This window comes from Oncorhynchus gorbuscha, linkage group LG09 (genome assembly GCF_021184085.1).
Source record: "Oncorhynchus gorbuscha isolate QuinsamMale2020 ecotype Even-year linkage group LG09, OgorEven_v1.0, whole genome shotgun sequence".
Classification (NCBI taxonomy): Eukaryota; Metazoa; Chordata; class Actinopteri; order Salmoniformes; family Salmonidae; genus Oncorhynchus; species Oncorhynchus gorbuscha.
Genome location: NC_060181.1, coordinates 10,086,827 through 10,108,218, shown reverse-complemented (window position 1 = coordinate 10,108,218; position 21,392 = coordinate 10,086,827). Strand labels below are relative to the sequence as shown.

Below are 21,392 nucleotides of genomic sequence, written 5' to 3'. Positions count from 1 at the left end.
TCTGTGTCTCTATCTCTCTTTCTGTGTGTCTCTCTCTCTGTCTCACTCTCTGCCACTCTCAACTCAGTTTCAATCTAAGGGCTATATTGGCATAGGAAACCTATGTTTACATTGCCAAAGCAAGTGAAATAGATCATAAACAAACGTGAAATAAACAATAAAAAATGAACAGTAAACATTACATTCACAAAAGTTCCAAGAGAATAAAGACATGTCAAATGTCATATTATGTAAATATACAGTGTTATAATGATGTGCAAATAGTTAAAGTACAAAAGGGAAAATAAATAAGGGTTGTATTTACAATGGTGTTTGTTCTTCACTGGTTGACCTTTTCTTGTGGCACCAGGTCACAAATCTTGCTACTGTGATGTCACACTGTGGTATTTCACCCAGTAGATATGGGAGTTTATCAAAATTGGATTTATTTTTCACATTCTTTGTGGGTCTGTGGAATCTGAGGTAAATATGTGTCTCTGATATGGTCATTATGTCCATTTTAGAGACACATATTTCTCTCAGATTACAGAGACCCACAAAGAATTTGAAAAACAAATCCAATTTTGATAAACTCCCATAGAGGAAGTTGAAATCACAAAACTGTGAGGTTTTGGTTGTACTGGCAATGAGGCACCAATAGGATGCAGCGTGATCAGCTTCCAGATTGCTGTTGGTGACTAGTAGGACTAGGTTAGATGATGAAGTATACGGAGACTGACTTCTTGAGTGAGTCTTTTCCTATGAACGTTTATCTTGATTTTCAGATCAGATGTGTGAGAAGGTTTCGTCTCTAGATGGTAAACAGCTGATGTCAGAATGTACTTTTCATAGCACCTGAACACACAACGGTCATCTGTTCTCAGTGTCTGGGTCAACTTCTCTCTGACCTTACTAAAACACGCATGTGTAGGCCTGCCTAACATAATAGGGGCTATTCGTGATTAGCCATGGTTATGTTACAGGCTTAAACAATTTGAGTGTATTACCTGTTTATAAGGAAATAGGCTACAATAATAATATTATTGACAGGTATGACAGACAGGAAGCAGGTGTTAATCATACATTTTCAGTTCCTTGAGTAGACAATAAATGATGCGGCCTAAAACGATGCAAAAAAAAGCTCCCGAACCCACCTCCCGAGTTCTCAGACGAGCGAAGAGCCTCTGTCTGCCAAAATAGGAGAGTAGACTCTGGCTGAGGATAAGGGTGCGGATGAGAGTCGTAATTTCTCGGCGCTGCCAGCCTACCCTACATTGGGCCACTGAAGTGCGTCCTCCCTCCCTTCCGCGTCCGCCGCAAGGGAAATACGCGATGCCACCGACTGACGCGAGAGAGGCGGGGTGAGATGCTGGCATTAGCAGAAACGGACTGCCTTGGAAACGCGGCAGACAGCCGCTGTATCTATGCAGCAGACAGCAAATATAATAGACCAATGAGTCTTAACGTTCCCTGACGCCGGCGGTGTGTGGATAAAACATAACAGGAACGTAAAACCAAAGCGGAGTAATAGCCTATACTTTTGGTCCATAGAAGACCTATCAAAGATTCCATGCACACGACTGAAGCATCCTCAGTCAAATGCGCGTTATTAGCATAGGCTACACCACACCTCCACTGTGTGGGTTATTTATTTCGCATGGCCCTCATATTATAATATATAATAAGGTGGCTGCTTATATTTGTCCTACCTCATACATGTACACGTTTGTTTATAAGCATGTGTGCATTTGTGGTGTTTGTTCATCCCAACGCCCTCAGAGAGGTGCTCAGCACTTATCAACTGCAACCCCGAAGCAATTAGGCTTAATAAGTGCTTTGCTCAAGAGCACAACGACAGTGTTCACCTTGTCGACTCGGTTAGTGGCCCAACGTTCTAACCGCCAGGAACTCTGAACCGGACGACAGCTGTCACAAACATAGCATGAAAGCCAAAGGCGCGCGCGCTACCGTGCCAGTGGTGGCTAATCCACTTGAAATCTTCTTCACACCGATTTATTTAGCTCCCATGCACTAGTCCACCTGACTACTTACCCTACCTAGGCTTGCCTAGCCTATACTCTCATCGTTAACTGACAATTCTAGAACAAACTATGACGGGAGGAACGGAAAGAGGACCGACTCAGTGTCCGACTGACGTATGACAAAACAAACCCCATAAAATTACAGTGTAATAGTCAGCACAGAGCACATGAAAACATAGCCCTCTAAAATGTGTTCCCCGAGATATCTAGTATATCATGTTGTTAAATGATATACCCACTGCACCAAAGCATTTAACTACACGATAAAACGGACTAACGTTGGGCAGACGTTGCCCACACATTCACAAATGAGACAGCTCCAGAAATAGACAAAACGTGCCGTTGACAACGTTTTCGATTTAATGGGTTTACCTGGGAGGATGACAGCGCGTTGTCTTCGATTCCTTCTTATTATATGCCCGTGTAATTGACTAATTTGTGCAGTAGGGTCTTCTATTAATTTAGTCTTTCTCACCAACACAGCAGCATTCCTCCGTCAACAAAAAAAAACGTCACTGTGGAGTTCTGATTGTAGTCTACTGTCCGGGTCGCGACATCCATTTACCCGCCTCTGGAAGTTGGTGATTGGAGCAAAGCGCGTTATCTCAGCCAGGTACTGTGATGTCGTATGGCTAATGGTGTGCACGGACTGGGATTAGTGACTGACAACAACCACTGATTGGGGTTCTTTTTGTTGTTGTTGTTGTTGTTGTTGAGTAGTAGAAATGTGCAATATTTTTTTAGCCTGACGTTTTTTTTGTGTGTAGTCAGCGCAGACCCTCGACTACAGCAGCTCTTGTTTATGCATCCAACTGACCGCCATGTGCTGAAGTTGCTACACTGACATCAGAGGTCAAATCAAATTAAACGTTATTTGTCACATGGGCCGAATAAATACAAGTGTAGACCTTGAAATGCTTACAAGCCCTCATCCAACAGTGCAGTTCAAGAAGAGTTAAGAAAATATTTACCATATAAACTAGAGTCAAAAATAATCAAAAGTAACACAATAAAATAACAATGTGGAGGCTATATACAGGGGGTACAGGTACAGAGTCAATGTGGAGGCTATATACAGGGGGTACAGGTACAGAGTCAATGTGGAGGCTATATACAGGGGGTACAGGTACAGAGTCAATGTGGAGGCTATATACAGGGGTTACCAGTACAGAGTCAATGTGGAGGCTATATACAGGGGGTACAGGTACAGAGTCAATGTGGAGGCTATATACAGGGGGTACAGGTACAGAGTCAATGTGGAGGCTATATACAGGGGTTACCAGTACAGAGTCAATGTGGAGGCTATATACAGGGGGTACAGGTACAGAGTCAATGTGGAGGCTATATACAGGGGGTACAGGTACAGAGTCAATGTGGAGACTATATACAGGGGTTACCAGTACAGAGTCAATGTGGAGGCTATATACAGGGGTTACCAGTACAGAGTCAATGTGGAGGCTATATACAGGGGGTACCAGTACAGAGTCAATGTGGAGGCTATATACAGGGGTTACCAGTACAGAGTCAATGTGGAGGCTATATACAGGGGGTACCAGTACAGAGTCAATGTGGAGGCTATATACAGGGGTTACCAGTACAGAGTCAATGTGGAGGCTATATACAGGGGGTACCAGTACAGAGTCAATGTGGAGGCTATATACAGGGGGTACCAGTACAGAGTCAATGTGGAGGCTATATACAGGGGTTACCAGTACAGAGTCAATGTGGAGGCTATATACAGGGGTACCAGTACAGAGTCAATGTGGAGGCTATATACAGGGGGTACCAGTACAGAGTCAATGTGGAGGCTATATACAGGGGTTACCAGTACAGAGTCAATGTGGAGGCTATATACAGGGGGTACCAGTACAGAGTCAATGTGGAGGCTATATACAGGGGTACCAGTACAGAGTCAATGTGGAGGCTATATACAGGGGGTACCGGTACAGAGTCAATGTGGAGGCTATATACAGGGGGTACCGGTACAGAGTCAATGTGGAGGCTATATACAGGGCGTACCAGTACAGAGTCAATGTGGAGGCTATATACAGGGGGTACCAGTACAGAGTCAATGTGGAGGCTATATACAGGGGGTACCAGTACAGAGTCAATGTGGAGGCTATATACAGGGGTACCAGTACAGAGTCAATGTGGAGGCTATATACAGGGGGTACCAGTACAGAGTCAATGTGGAGACTATATACAGGGGGTACCAGTACAGAGTCAATGTGGAGGCTATATACAGGGGGTACCAGTACAGAGTCAATGTGGAGGCTATATATAGGGGGTACCAGTACAGAGTCAATGTGGAGGCTATATACAGGGGGTACCAGTACAGAGTCAATGTGGAGGCTATATACAGGGGGTACCGGTACAGAGTCAATGTGGAGGCTATATACAGGGGGTACCGGTACCTAGTCAATGTGGAGGCTATATATAGGGGGTACCAGTACAGAGTCAATGTGGAGGCTATATACAGGGGGTACCAGTACAGAGTCAATGTGGAGGCTATATACAGGGGGTACCAGTACAGAGTCAATGTGGAGGCTATATACAGGGGTACCAGTACAGAGTCAATGTGGAGGCTATATACAGGGGGTACCAGTACAGAGTCAATGTGGAGGCTATATACAGGGGGTACCAGTACAGAGTCAATGTGGAGGCTATATACAGGGGGTACCGGTACAGAGTCAATGTGGAGGCTATATACAGGGGGTACCGGTACAGAGTCAATGTGGAGGCTATATACAGGGGGTACCAGTACAGAGTCAATGTGGAGGCTATATACAGGGGGTACCAGTACAGAGTCAATGTGGAGGCTATATACAGGGTGTTACGGTACAGAGTCAATGTGGAGGCTATATACAGGGGTACCAGTACAGAGTCAATGTGGAGACTATATACAGGGGGTACCAGTACAGAGTCAATGTGGAGGCTATATACAGGGGGTACCAGTACAGAGTCAATGTGGAGGCTATATACAGGGGGTACCAGTACAGAGTCAATGTGGAGGCTATATACAGGGGGTACCGGTACAGAGTCAATGTGGAGGCTATATACAGGGGGTACCGGTACCTAGTCAATGTGGAGGCTATATATAGGGGGTACCAGTACAGAGTCAATGTGGAGGCTATATACAGGGGGTACCAGTACAGAGTCAATGTGGATGCTATATACAGGGGGTACCAGTACAGAGTCAATGTGGAGGCTATATACAGGGGGTACCAGTACAGAGTCAATGTGGAGGCTATATACAGGGGGTACCAGTACAGAGTCAATGTGGAGGCTATATACAGGGGGTACCAGTACAGAGTCAATGTGGAGGCTATATACAGGGGGTACCGGTACAGAGTCAATGTGGAGGCTATATACAGGGGGTACCGGTACAGAGTCAATGTGGAGGCTATATACAGGGGGTACCGGTACAGAGTCAATGTGGAGGCTATATACAGGGGGTACCAGTACAGAGTCAATGTGGAGGCTATATACAGGGTGTTACGGTACAGAGTCAATGTGGAGGCTATATACAGGGGTTACCGGTACAGAGTCAATGTGGAGGCTATATACAGGGGGTACCAGTACAGAGTCAATGTGGAGGCTATATACAGGGTGTTACGGTACAGAGTCAATGTGGAGGCTATATACAGGGTGTTACGGTACAGAGTCAATGTGGAGGTTATATACAGGGGGTACCAGTACAGAGTCAATGTGGAGGCTATATATAGGGGGTACCGGTACAGGTTAACTGAGGTAATAATGTACATGCAGGTGGGGGTAAAGTGACTATGTATAGATAATAAACAGCGAGTAGCAGCAGTGTACAAAAACAAATGGAGGGGGGGGGGGGTCAATGTAAATAGACCATTTGATTAGTTGTTCAGCAGTTTTATGGCTTGGGGTTAGAAGCTGTTAAGGAGCCTTTTGGTCCCAGACTTAGCGCTCAGGTACCGCTTGCCGTGTGGTAGCCGGTGAGATGCACTTTGGGGGAAAAGGTCATGGGATGGCAGGAGATCTTGACCTCTAGGCTGAATAAATATTCATTTACATTTTATCAGACACTCTTATCCAGAGCGACTTATAGGTTAAGTGCCTTTGCTCAAGGGCACATCTACACATTTTGTTCACCTAGTCGGTTCAGGGATCCAAGCCAACGACCTTTCGGTTACTTGACCTTTCGGTTACTTGACCTTTCGGTTACTTGACCTTTCGGTTACTTGTCCAATCCTCTTATCCGGTCTGCCGTATTCAGGATAATCAATAATATTTCATCAGTCACCCGATTAAAATATCGATTACACTTTATCACATTGTCTTTGAAATGTAAGATATGAAAGTAGGCTATGCATTTTACTCACTGTTGTTTTTTAAAATAATAGACTGCTCAGATGGACCCCTGTGATAACAATTTTAACATAATCTACATTGAACATTCTCATTATTGTGCTTCACCTGGTGATAACCTTTCTAAATAGAAAATATGTAGAGATGGATTTGGCTTTGAGGTGAGAGGTCAGTGAAAATATGTAGAGGTGGATTTGGCTTTGAGGTGAGAGGTCAGTGAAAATATGTAGAGATGGATTTGGCTTTGAGGTGAGAGGTCAGGGAAAATATGTAGAGGTGGATTTGGCTTTGAGGTGAGAGGTCAGGGAAAATATGTAGAGGTGGATTTGGCTTTGAGGTGAGAGGTCAGGGAAAATATGTAGAGGTGGATTTGGCTTTGAGGTGAGAGGTCAGGGAAAATATGTAGAGGTGGATTTGGCTTTGAGGTGAGAGGTCAGCGAAAATATGTAGAGGTGGATTTGGCTTTGAGGTGAGAGGTCCGTGAAAATATGTAGAGATGGATTTGGCTTTGAGGTGAGAGGTCAGTGAAAATATGTAGAGGTGGATTTGGCTTTGAGGTGAGAGGTCAGTGAAAATATGTAGAGGTGGATTTGATTTGAGCTTTGAGGTGAGAGGTCAGTGAAAATATGTAGAGGTGGATTTGGCTTTGAGGTGAGAGGTCAGTGAAAATATGTAGAGGTGGATTTGGCTTTGAGGTGAGAGGTCAGTGAAAATATGTAGAGGTGGATTTGGCTTTGAGGTGAGAGGTCAGTGAAAATATGTAGAGGTGGATTTGGCTTTGAGGTGAGAGGTCAGTGAAAATATGTAGAGGTGGATTTGGCTTTGAGGTGAGAGGTCAGTGAAAATATGTAGAGGTGGGTTTGGCTTTGAGGTGAGAGGTCAGTGAAAATATGTAGAGGTGGATTTGGCTTTGAGGTGAGAGGTCAGTGAAAATATGTAGAGGTGGATTTGGCTTTGAGGTGAGAGGTCAGTGAAAATATGTAGAGGTGGATTTGGCTTTGAGGTGAGAGGTCAGTGAAAATATGATTTAGAGGTGAGAGGGTGAAAATTTGGGTTTGCTTTGAGGTGAGAGGTCAGTGAAAATATGTAGAGGTGGATTTGGCTTTGAGGTGAGAGGTCAGTGAAAATATGTAGAGGTGGATTTGGCTTTGAGGTGAGAGGTCAGTGAAAATATGTAGAGGTGGATTTGGCTTTGAGGTGAGAGGTCAGGGAGCGGTCAGGTCCTCTCACTGGAGAACATCTGCAGAGGAAACCAAACATGACAGACTTCCTAAATGCATGGTTTGTGTTGACTCTGTGTGTGCTGGTCTTCCTCTAGGCTGCTGGTGGCATTCACTCGGCATTTACTGGAAACAAAGGTTTAAAAAAACAAAACAAATTAAAGCTCAGTCTTTTAGCTTATTTTTGTTCTAGTTTTCAAGCTCTGTCCTCTTTTGCTTTTTGCAGGTTGCCATGACATATTTGGGGATTATTTTTAGAAGGCCCACACATCCGCCTACGGGGATGGATACGCTCTCGACCGTATTGCTAAAGAGCATCTCTTTATAACTCTATCTCTCTCTCTCAATTTACACCTAAATAATCCACTCACAACTATCCCTGTTCTAATACTCACCCACAGATAACTGCTCATAGGTTGAACACCAAAATGGCACACTATCCCCATATATAGTGCACTACTTTTGACCAGAGCCCTATTCCCTATACAGTATAGTGCACTACTTTTGAACAGGGCCCTATTCCCTATATAGTGCACTACTTTTGATTATCGCCCTATTGGTCCTGGTCAAAAGTAATGCACTACAGAGGGTATAGGGTGCCATTTGGGACAGATTTTCATATTGAAATCAAAGTGAATGCCACCTACCTACAACACAGCAGCACCAGCTCCATTAATACAAACAGAAACAGTAGCTACATCATCCTTCCTTCACAGCAGCACCAGCTCCATTAATACAAACAGAAACAGTAGCTACATCATCCTTCCTTCACAGCAGCACCAGCTCCATTAATACAAACAGAAACAGTAGCTACATCATCCTTCCTTCACAGCAGCACCAGCTCCATTAATACAAACAGAAACAGTAGCTACATCATCCTTCCTTCACAGCAGCACCAGCTCCATTAATACAAACAGAAACAGTAGCTACATCATCCTTCCTTCACAGCAGCACCAGCTCCATTAATACAAACAGAAACAGTAGCTACATCATCCTTCCTTCACAGCAGCACCAGCTCCATTAATACAAACAGAAACAGTAACTACATCATCCTTCCTACACAGCAGCACCAGCTACTATAAATACATTTGATTTTCAAAACAAATACGGGCTCCAATTGAGCTCATAATACTCTCACATTACTGTTACTGTAATTTCAGAATGGTGAACTGATCTCAAATTAAAAACCTGAGAATGCACATGAGTTGAAGAGAGGAATTGTTTTGTGCTCAGTTTCCTAATTCCCCCATACCTTCTATTTCTGCCAGGGTGGATTCTGAGGTCCAGGTGCATGTAGGGCACGCTCTGTGTGTGTGTGTGTGTGTGTGTGTGTGTGTGTGTGTGTGTGTGTGTGTGTGTGTGTGTGTGTGTGTGTGTGTGTGTGTGTGTGTGTGTGTGTGTGTGTGTGTGTGTGTGTGTGTGTGTGTGTGTGTGTGTGTGTGTGTGTGTGTGTGTGTGTGTGTGTGTGTGTGTGTGTGTGTGTGCTTGCATGTGTGATCCCCTTGTGCGTGTGTGTGTGTGTGTGTGTTTTGGTGAAATGACACATGTACGCAGAAAACCTATGAAATATTTAAAGCAAACACCCAAAACAACATTCCTTCCCATGAACACTAGTTCCTGGTTCCTACTCCTTGACAGCGCGTCTCCTGCAAATGCTGCAGCCGACTGTGGACCGCGTCACTCAGCCGCGTCCATAACATCATACGCAGGTACTTAGACGCTGACTGTGACCCCCTAAGTGATAATCTGCCATTTGGGACACAACCAACTCTTGAGTTACGTAGATACAGCTACTCTGCAGATCAGCTCGCTCCCCAGAGCTGTCTGGCGGGCTGCCAGTGAGTCTGATAAGAGGGGATGTGCAGCAGTAGGCGCCTCCATGGTTCACTTCCCAAACACAACCTTCTAGCAGCTTAATAAGCTCTTTTTAATGTGTTCCTCAAATCATCTTTGTCTTTGACCCCCCCCCCCCTCTCTCATTTCTCAGATTTACATTTGAGGTCATTTAGCAGACACTCATATCCTTACAGACACTCATATCCTTACAAGGGAACGTTGTCAGATTTTTCATCTAGTTGGCTGAGGGGTTCAAAGTAGCAACCTTCCGCTAGGCTACCTGCTGTCCTTCTGCTGTTCTATAGCACTAGATGACTGCTACTGTATCATTCCATTAGAACGTTCCATCTCGTTCCATTAGAACGTTCCATCTCATTCCATTAGAACGTTCCATGTTCCATCTCATTCCATTAGAATGTTCCATCTCATTCCATTAGAACGTTCCATGTTCCATCTCATTCCATTAGAATGTTCCATGTTCCATCTCATTCCATTAGAATTATAACAGCAGACAGGAAAATTATGACAGCCTGTACTGGCCACACCCTTTTCTAGACTAGACCTTCTATTTTAAGAAATGCCTCGATTTCTATGCTGCCTTTTAACATGAATATTTCAGAAACAATCAGTCTCAGAGTGTAAGTCAGACAAAGCATGAAAAGTAGTTTAAGTATAAAAAAATATATAATTTATTTACTTAGAAATAGACAAAAGTGCAACAATAGGAACTCGCTTGTATCTTGGCCAGGTGGTTACAGTGAAAAACAAGTATGATAGAAATACAACAACAACTTACAACCTGTTGCTATTAATTAAACAACAACAACCAGGTACATAAATTATAGTACTAAACTGTACACAGTCTTACAGTATTTACACAAAGTGTATTCGTCAATGCAGAATTTATTTATTTCCTTTGTTCTTTCTTTCCTATTTTTTTTTTTAAATTAACAAGTAAACAATATTATTTACATTCTTCAGCCAAGCCACTTTTTGTTTTTTTTAGTGTTTTTGGACTAGAGTTTTTTTTATCCTTTGGATTTTAGTCATTTTAATGTCTCTTTTTGACCATGCTGTGAACGTGAATTCACAGTCAGACAAAGCCATTTTTTAGGGACCCAAACTCTTACGTTGGACTAAACTAAAAATATATCAGTGGTCAACAACTAATGAAGTGACTAAATAATGCGAGATATAGATAACGTCCCCGTCGAAGTTAAAAGACTCAATCATAAACATTTCCAATGATTTTGTGTCAGGTGTATATAATTATATATATATATATATATATATTTACTCAATAATATGCAGATCAGTCGAGGCACATACTAGTAGTATAATATATTCAAACTATTTCTGTATTGCTAATCTTTAACATATGAATAATGTTTTTTTTTTTTTAAATGTCATATTCTAACATTTTATGTCAAAATGTGACATTTGGTTGAGTAAGTACCTTCTGCTCATCTGTACACTACCGTGTCATGCTCCTATAACCCTTTTGCAGTGAATATAACTATATACCTTCCTAAGTGATGTGCTACGTGTCTCTAACATTGATTCCTCAGTGTGTCAGATCCACCCTATAGTATCTCTGTAGATACACAGGCAGACGAGTCAAAGAGCCAGGTGACTTTAGAGCTGCGCGTTAAAAACCCAAACAAAAAAACTAAAGTAACAAAAGAAAACCTAAAGAGTCAATCTCATGCTTGAACTCACATACTTGTTTTCAGTCTCACCACTAGGTAGACATGTCTATGGGTAGTAAAGTAGAGACAGGGGTCCAGGAATTCAAAAAGCTGCCTATGTGTGTGTGTGTGTGTGTGTGTGTGTGTGTGTGTGTGTGTGTGTGTGTGTGTGTGTGTGTGTGTGTGTGTGTGTGTGTGTGTGTGTGTGTGTGTGTGTGTGTGTGTGTGTGTGTGTGTGTGTGTGTGTGTGTGTGTGTGTGTGTGTGTGAGAGCGATGTGAAGTAGTTTTATCAGTGTGTGTGTGTGTGTGTGTGTGTGTGTGTGTGTGTGTGTGTGTGTGTGTGTGTGTGTGTGTGTGTGTGTGTGTGTGTGTGTGTGTGTGTGTGTGTGTGTGTGTGTGTGTGTGTGTGTGTGTGTGTGTATATGGGCTGATGTGTTTATGTGCTTGTCAGTTTGTTTGGCAGCTATGATGTTTACATATCGTTGTCATAGTCCCCGATCATCCTGCGTGTGTGCGAAGCCAGGAAGATGTCATTGTCTCGGGGACAGTCGTGGTGACAGGAGCACGTCTTGATGAACATCATCTTGCGTCTGAAGGCGTCTCCCTCGGGACAGTGGAACTCCACCTCTGCGGTGACGGTGGTGTGGGGGGTGCAGCAGCGCCCGTCCGTACACACACCACAGAACTTGGGCTTGTAGACCCTCCTGCTGCTGCAGCCTGACAGATGGAAGCGCACGCCTTGCGGGGACTTGGGGGTCCGTACACACTTCTTCCCCCTCTGTGGAACGGAGATGACTGGCGGTTAGTTCAGGATGGGAATAACAACTTGTTACATGGTCTATCATGCGTAGGGCAGCGTGGGTCTAACCTTTAGGAAACAATAAGGAGCCAAAGACATTCTATGCTGCTGAATTGCATGGCTTCTTGTTTACATTTGTGATGAAAATATATATTATTTATTATAGTATTCACTTATTAAATGTGCTGAGAAATGCCATGTGATATCATCTTATGTCATGCATATATTATAGGCTATATAATATACTATATAATACATTCCTCTATATGTTGTTATACTATATAATATACTCTATAATATGTTCCTCTATATGTTGTTATACTATATAATACATTCCTCTGTATGTTGTTATACTATATAATATACTATATAATACATTCCTCTGTATGTTGTTATACTATATAATATACTATATAATACATTCCTCTATATGTTGTTATACTATATAATATACTATATAATACATTCCTCTGTATGTTGTTATACTATATAATACATTCCTCTATATGTTGTTATACTATATAATATACTATATAATACATTCCTCTGTATGTTGTTATACTATATAATATACTATATAATACATTCCTCTATATGTTGCTATACTATATAATATACTATATAATACATTCCTCTGTATGTTGTTATACTATATAATACATTCCTCTATATATGTTGTTATACTATATAATATACTATATAATACATTCCTCTGTATGTTGTTATACTATATAATATACTATATAATACATTCCTCTATATGTTGCTATACTATATAATATACTATATAATACATTCCTCTGTATGTTGTTATACTATATAATACATTCCTCTATATGTTGTTATACTATATAATATACTATATAATACATTCCTCTGTATGTTGTTATACTATATAATATACTATATAATACATTCCTCTGTATGTTGTTATACTATATAATACATTCCTCTATATGTTGTTATACTATATAATATACTATATAATACATTCCTCTGTTGTTATACTATATAATACATTCCTCTGTATGTTGTTATACTATATAATATACTATATAATACATTCCTCTGTATGTTGTTATACTATATAATATACTATATAATACATTCCTCTGTATGTTGTTATACTATATAATATACTATATAATACGTTCCTCTATATGTTGTTATACTATATAATATACTATATAATACATTCCTCTATATGTTGTTATACTATATAATACATTCCTCTGTATGTTGTTATACTATATAATATACTATATAATACGTTCCTCTATATGTTGTTATACTATATAATACATTCCTCTATATGTTGTTATACTATATAATACATTCCTCTGTATGTTGTTATACTATATAATATACTATATAATACATTTCTCTGTATGTTGTTATACTATATAATATACTATATAATACGTTCCTCTGTATGTTGTTATGCTATATAATACGTTCCTCTATATGTTGTTATACTATATAATACACTATATAATACATTCCTCTGTATGTTGTTATACTATATAATACGTTCCTCTATATGTTGTTATACTATATAATACACTATATAATACATTCCTCTGTATGTTGTTATACTATATAATACGTTCCTCTATATGTTGTTATACTATATAATATACTATATAATACATTCCTCTGTATGTTGTTGTACTATATAATACGTTCCTCTATATATTGTTATACTATATAATATACTATATAATACATTCCTCTGTATGTTGTTATACTATATAATACACTATATAATACATTCCTCTGTATGTTGTTATACTATATAATACGTTCCTCTATATGTTGTTATACTATATAATATACTATATAATACATTCCTCTATATGTTGTTATACTATATAATACATTCCTCTGTATGTTGTTATACTATATAATACATTCCTCTATATGTTGTTATACTATATAATACATTCCTCTGTATGTTGTTATACTATATAATATACTATATAATACATTTCTCTGTATGTTGTTATACTATATAATATACTATATAATACGTTCCTCTGTATGTTGTTATACTATATAATACGTTCCTCTATATGTTGTTATACTATATAATACACTATATAATACATTCCTCTGTATGTTGTTATACTATATAATACGTTCCTCTATATGTTGTTATACTATATAATACACTATATAATACATTCCTCTGTATGTTGTTATACTATATAATACACTATATAATACATTCCTCTGTATGTTGTTATACTATATAATACGTTCCTCTATATGTTGTTATACTATATAATACACTATATAATACATTCCTCTGTATGTTGTTATACTATATAATACGTTCCTCTATATGTTGTTATACTATATAATACACTATATAATACATTCCTCTGTATGTTGTTATACTATATAATACACTATATAATACATTCCTCTGTATGTTGTTATACTATATAATACGTTCCTCTGTATGTTGTTATACTATATAATATACTATATAATACATTTCTCTGTATGTTGTTATACTATATAATATACTATATAATACGTTCCTCTGTATGTTGTTATACTATATAATACGTTCCTCTATATGTTGTTATACTATATAATACACTATATAATACATTCCTCTGTATGTTGTTATACTATATAATACGTTCCTCTATATGTTGTTATACTATATAATACACTATATAATACATTCCTCTGTATGTTGTTATACTATATAATACACTATATAATACATTCCTCTGTATGTTGTTATACTATATAATATACTATATAATACATTCCTCTATATGTTGTTATACTATATAATACATTCCTCTATATGTTGTTATACTATATAATACACTCCTCTATATGTTGTTATACTATATAATACACTATATAATACATTCCTCTATATGTTGTTATACTATATAATACATTCCTCTATATGTTGTTATACTATATAATACATTCCTCTGTATGTTGTTATACTATATAATATACTATATAATACATTCCTCTATATGTTGTTATACTATATAATACATTCCTCTATATGTTGTTATACTATATAATACGTTCCTCTATATGTTGTTATACTATATAATATACTATATAATACATTCCTCTGTATGTTGTTGTACTATATAATACGTTCCTCTATATGTTGTTATACTATATAATATACTATATAATACATTCCTCTGTATGTTGTTATACTATATAATATACTATATAATACATTCCTCTATATGTTGCTATACTATATAATACACTATATAATACGTTCCTCTGTATGTTGTTATACTATATAATATACTATATAATACATTCCTCTATATGTTGCTATACTATATAATACACTATATAATACGTTCCTCTGTATGTTGTTATACTATATAATACGTTCCTCTATATGTTGTTATACTATATAATACGTTCCTCTATATGTTGTTATACTATATAATACGTTCCTCTATATGTTGTTATACTATATAATATACTATATAATACATTCCTCTGTATGTTGTTATACTATATAATACGTTCCTCTATATGTTGTTATACTATATAATATACTATATAATACGTTCCTCTATATGTTGTTATACTATATAATACGTTCCTCTGTATGTTGTTATACTATATAATACACTATATAATACATTCCTCTGTATGTTGTTATACTATATAATACACTATATAATACATTCCTCTGTATGTTGTTATACTATATAATACGTTCCTCTATATGTTGTTATACTATATAATATACTATATAATACATTCCTCTGTATGTTGTTATACTATATAATACATTCCTCTGTATGTTGTTATACTATATAATGGTATTAGTCCATGTATCCACCTTGATGTCCTTCTCTTGCTCCACGTGGCAGGGCCGGATCATACAGACACGGGTCTGCCTCTCCAGCTGGCACCGCTCGTTGTCGTTGGTGACGCGGGACGACACGCCCATGCCGCAGGTGGCCGAGCACTCGTCCCATTTGGTGGTCTGGACGATGCAGTTCTCCCTGGGGCTCTCCGCCGGGACCGGCCCGTGGGCTGACACCTCTCTGTAGACTGACAGAGGGGAAGAAGAGACCAAGGGGTGAATTTCAGATCCTGAGAGAAGAGGAAGGGAGAGGAAAAGGTGAACAGTGGTGAAAGGGGTGAACAAGAGGGGAGGAGAAGCGGGAGAGGTGGTTAGTTGGAACTTTGGTAAAGAGAGAGACAGAGACACTGAGGGAGAGAGAGAGGGAGGGGGAGAGAGAAAGACAGAGAGAGACAGAGACACTGAGAGAGAGACAGAGACATTGAGAGAGAGAGAGGGAGGGGGAGAGAGAGACAGAGAGAGAGAGAGACAGAGACACTGAGAAAGAGATGGAGAGAGAGAGACAGAGACACTGAGAGAGAGAGAGAGAGAGAGAGAGAGAGAGAGAGAGAGAGAGAGAGAGAGAGAGAGAGAGGGAGAGAGAGACAGAGACAGACAGAGAGAGAAAAACTAAGAGCTTGTAGGAGGTTAGACTCACCGGCCATGGCTGACTGATAGGGGTGGTCCTGAGGGCTCTGATCACACACCCACTCCTCACAGCACTTCCCAGGGATCTGGATGCGGCGTGGGTAGGGGCAGTCTGGGGAGGGCAGCCACACGTCGCTGGCACAGGTTGGCACGCAGCCGATCTCTCCGTTCATACAGACACACTGGTGCTTGCAGCTGGGCTGAAAGGTCTCTCCACTGCGGTAGATGACCCCTCCCAGGTCGCACGTCTGGCCTTCCTGGGCTGAAACACAGAGGACGAGACGCCATTTTAGATTTGATATTTCAAAGGCTTTACATTATTAGGCCAGAGACGCTTTGGATAATGATAATCTAAGCCCTGACAAAGTCTGCACAAAATATGTAGCAATTTCTACAATAGGAGAGCCAAGAGGTGATCGCAATCTCGATAGATATCTCAAAACCTCCTACCCTTTCTTTAATAGTTGACAGGGGAATTCAACTCACCCATACAGATGCCGTGCTCAGTGTCACTCAGCATTGCATAATCACAGTAAAGCCCCCTGTGGTGGTCACATGGCTCCAGGAGGGTACAGGGCTCGCCGGCTTGCCTGGCACACACCTTACAGCAACCACAGCCATCCAGAACCAGGCTGGTACCAAACGGGCATGGAGGAGGGTCCGAGGGACAGTCACAGGGATCGGAACAGTCCTGGGCCATTGTCTGTAGACAGAAGAAAATATAACAGTCAGAAATGTAAAAGAAAACACTTAGGATAGTGTGAATAGCGTGTCTGATATCAGGATTTGTCTCCAGGGAAGATGTGATAATCCACTCAACTTCAAGTCAATGAGTTAGGTCGACACTGTGTGTCAAAGAAGCAGATACTGTTGAATGAGGCTTCTTCGCGTTTTGAGTGTCCACCTCACTTGTAATGCATCTTACTGCCACAAGGTGGAGACATGACTCGATGTAGCCAAATCACATCTGGCAGTCATTTCTATGGAGACTAATGCACTGTGGTATTACAGCAAGTACAAATCAAATCTAATCTATGTAGGCTACTCAAATGTTGTCAAATCTTGATGTGTTGTTTACCTAAATAACTTAGTAGAGTAAATTGCGACATAGGACCTACAATTTAGTGCCAAATTGTCGTTGTCCCATTTTATTAAATAGTTTTTAATCCATGTTATGCTGACCGTTTATCACTACATGGATTACAAACTATTTAATAAAATGGGACAACAACTTGGCACTAAATTGTAGGTCCTATGTCGCAATTTAGGCTACTAAGTAATTTTTTACTGCTTCTCTGTACTCTGTACTTATGTAGTAGCAATGAATAAGACAAACCCAAGAACATAGCCTATTTGAATCCAATCATTTCAGTAACAGTGACATCCAATTATAACAACCCTACTTTTTCATAACCTTGCATTGTTTACAGAACTGCTGCTGTAGGCTACTTTATAGAGTTGCTATAGGTTACTTTACAGGCTACTATACAGAGCTGCTGTAGGCTACTATACAGAGCTGCTATAGGCTACTTTATAGAGTTGCTATAGGTTACTTTACAGGCTACTATACAGAGCTGCTGTAGGCTACTATACAGAGCTGCTGTAGGCTACTTTACAGAGCTGATGTAGGCTACTATACAGAGCTGCTGTAGGCTACTATACAGAGCTGCTGTAGGCTACTTTACAGGCTACTATACAGAGCTGCTGTAGGTTACTTTACAGGCTACTATACAGAGCTGCTGTAGGTTACTTTACAGGCTACTATACAGAGCTGCTGTAGGCTACTTTACAGAACTGCTGTAGGCTACTATACAGAGCTGCTGTAGGCTACTATACAGAGCTGCTGTAGGCTACTATACAGAGCTGCTGTAGGCTACTTTACAGGCTACTATACAGAGCTGCTGTAGGCTACTATACAGAGCTGCTGTAGGCTACTATACAGAGCTGCTGTAGGCTACTATACAGAGCGGCTGTAGGCTACTTTACAGGCTACTATACAGAGCTGCTGTAAGCTACTATACAGAGCTGCTGTAGGCTACTTTACAGGCTACTATACAGAGCTGCTGTAGGCTACTATACAGAGCTGCTGTAGGCTACTTTACAGGCTACTATACAGAGCTGCTGTAGGCTACTTTACAGGCTACTATACAGAGCTGCTGTAGGCTACTTTACAGAGCTGCTGTAGGCTACTGTACAGAGCTGCTGTAGGCTACTTTACAGAGCTGCTGTAGGCTACTATACAGAGCTGCTGTAGGCTACTATACAGAGCTGCTGTAGGCTACTTTACAGAGCTGATGTAGGTTACTTTACAGAGCTGCTGTAGGCTACTATACAGAGCTGATGTAGGCTACTTTACAGAGCTGCTGTAGGCTACCTTACAGAGCTGATGTAGGCTACTTTACAGAGCTGCTGTAGACTACTTTACAGAGCTGATGTAGGCTACTTTACAGAGCTGCTGTAGGCTACAGTACAGAGCTGCTGTAGGCTAATATACAGAGCTGATGTAGGCTACTTTACAGAGCTGCTGTAGGCTACTGTACAGAGCTGCTGTAGGCTACTGTACAGAGCTGCTGTAGGCTAATATACAGAGCTGATGTAGGCTACTTTACAGAGCTGCTGTAGGCTACTGTACAGAGCTGCTGTAGGCTAATATACAGAGCTGATGTAGGCTACTTTACAGAGCTGATGTAGGCTACTGTTTACTGCGAGCCCACACCCCCATGGAATGTTTTAGCTGCTATAACTGCACATTGCGTTCCCAAAGGTTGTACTTCAAATCTACATTTACATGACTAAATAATAAATATGAAGACAAGACAAATCATATGTCAATAGCCGGGTGAATGAGAGAGAAAGAATAGGTTATTATTGCATAAAATGCAAAGTGACAAAGTGACATAAATTAATAGATGAAAATCCAGCACTTTATTCACATCTGATACATAAAATCTGTCATATTATATATTAAACTTACCGAGCAGACGATGAGTAGAAAAAGGCACATTCTGGTAATAATTTCCTCAGACATTGTTGCTAGTTTATTTTAACAGCGTGCACACTACAACCCGTTTGTTTTCGTTCAGACAGACAGGAGTTTCCCTTTTCTCGCGCTCTACAGTCAATCGGCTTGTGTTGACTCGCTGCAGGGCTCGAGGACTGAGGCACGGAGAGGAGAATCTTTAAATAGTCCGCGAGGCGGGCCGGAGCCCGGGAAACAAGAGTCATGACACGCGACCCAAAGGGGTGAAAATATTTCAATTCCAGATGGTTTTCTTTCCTAATTCCTGAGAGAAGAGCTATTTCTACAGACAATCAATTTACTGTATCATATTTCACCTTTTCAGACACAGGCCCAGCCAAGTGGGAGTTGTTTTATGTCCTAAAGCAGGAACTGACAAGGATGCCTGTGAGTGTTATTTGACATGGACTGAAGGAGAACATTGTTCATTTTGGCCACCGTTCAGAACAACGTAGCCTAGTGGTAACAGGTAAAGGGGAAAGATTGATAGTAGGATTATGTAATAACTAGGGGTAATAACATGACAAAGAGTACGATAGGGTGTCATTTGGGATGAACACAAAGTATCAACCTTTTGTTTCGTCAATATTTTTTATTTCATTTATTTATATTTTTAATCCCAGTCACCTGCAGGAGGCCTTTTTCCTTTTGGTAGGCCGTCATTGTGAATATGAATTTGTTCTTTAACTGACTTGCCTAGTTAAATAACGTTAAAATAAAATAAAAACATTTCATATGACACACTGAGACCATCCCAATAGTTACTGTCTCCAGGTGATTCCAGGTGATTCCAGGTGATTCCAGGTGATTCCAGGTGATTCCAGGTGATTCCAGGTGATTCCAGGTGATTCCAGGTGATTCAGGTGATTCCAGGTGACATGCTGTACAGACACACAATAACAGGTAATGGTCACTTGTTTAGAAGGCATCGCTCACTATCTACCAATGTCAGATCTGTACCGTAAATCATTGTCATTTGTCAAACTTAGCCTTTTCCAACACTGTACCCCTCCTCTTGTACCTTTCTTATATGTAGTCTACAGATAGCGTCGGGGCCACAGGGGTCTTGACCTTTCTTATATGTAGTCTACAAATAGTGCCGGGGCCACAGGGGTCTTGACCTTTCTTATATGTAGTCTACAGATAGCGCCGGGGCCACAGGGGTCATGACCTTTCTTATATGTAGTCTACAAATAGCGCCGGGGCCACAGGGGTCTTGACCTTTCTTAGAGGTAGTCTACAGATAGCGGGGCCACAGGGGTCATGACCTTTCTTATATGTAGTCTACAGATAGCGCCGGGGCCACAGGGGTCATGACCTTTCTTAGAGGTAGTCTACAGATAGCGCCGGGGCCACAGGGGTCATGACCTTTCTTACATGTAGTCTACAGATAGTGCCGGGGCCACAGGGGTCTTGACCTTTCTTAGAGGTAGTCTACAGATAGCGGGGCCACAGAGGTCATGACCTTTCTTAGAGGTAGTCTACAGATAGCGCCGGGGCCACAGTGGTCTTGACCTTTCTTAGAGGTAGTCTACAGATAGCGGGGCCACAGAGGTCTTGACCTTACTTAGAAGAAGTCTGCAGATAGCGCCGCGGCCACAGAGGTCTTTTGCATGAATAGGAAGTGACGCTTTAGTCAAGGTAGCTTACTGTTTGAAAATGAGCATCAGTTTAAGCTTAGAGAACAAACATGGGATATTCAACTCCAAGACAAACATTATGCAAAAGCTATCATTTTGAGATTTCTTAGAGAGAGAAAGAGAGGGAGGAAGACAGAGAGAGAGAGGAAGAGAAAGAGAGGGAGGGAGATAGAGGGAGAGCCAGAGAAAAAGAGAGAGTGAGGAAGAGAAGGAGAGGGTGGAAGAGGGAGAGAAATAGAGGAAAAGAGAGAGAGAGAGGAAGAGGGAGAGAGGAAGAGAAAGAGAGATAAGAAGAGAGAGAGAGGGAGAAACAGAGAGGA

At 40.5% G+C, this 21,392-nt stretch overlaps 1 protein-coding gene across 2 annotated transcripts; it reads right to left on the bottom strand.

Annotated features, from left to right (window-relative positions):
* Positions 1-11,422: 11,422 nt before the first annotated feature.
* On the bottom strand, positions 11,423-19,631 carry LOC124042672 (CCN family member 2-like). Of its 2 annotated transcripts, none has more exons than XM_046360754.1 (5): positions 19,388-19,631; positions 16,900-17,116; positions 16,424-16,675; positions 15,760-16,016; positions 11,423-11,885 (listed from the first exon to the last, which is right to left on the bottom strand). In XM_046360754.1, exons 1-5 carry the CDS (start codon positions 19,439-19,441, stop codon positions 11,580-11,582), a joined length of 1,086 nt encoding a protein of 361 aa, XP_046216710.1. In that variant the 5' UTR covers positions 19,442-19,631; the 3' UTR covers positions 11,423-11,579. The 2 variants fall into 2 exon arrangements, with proteins under 2 accessions (XP_046216710.1, XP_046216711.1); XM_046360755.1 differs by having other exon boundaries at positions 15,760-15,974; positions 19,388-19,621.
* Between the last annotated feature and the right edge of the window lie 1,761 nt (positions 19,632-21,392).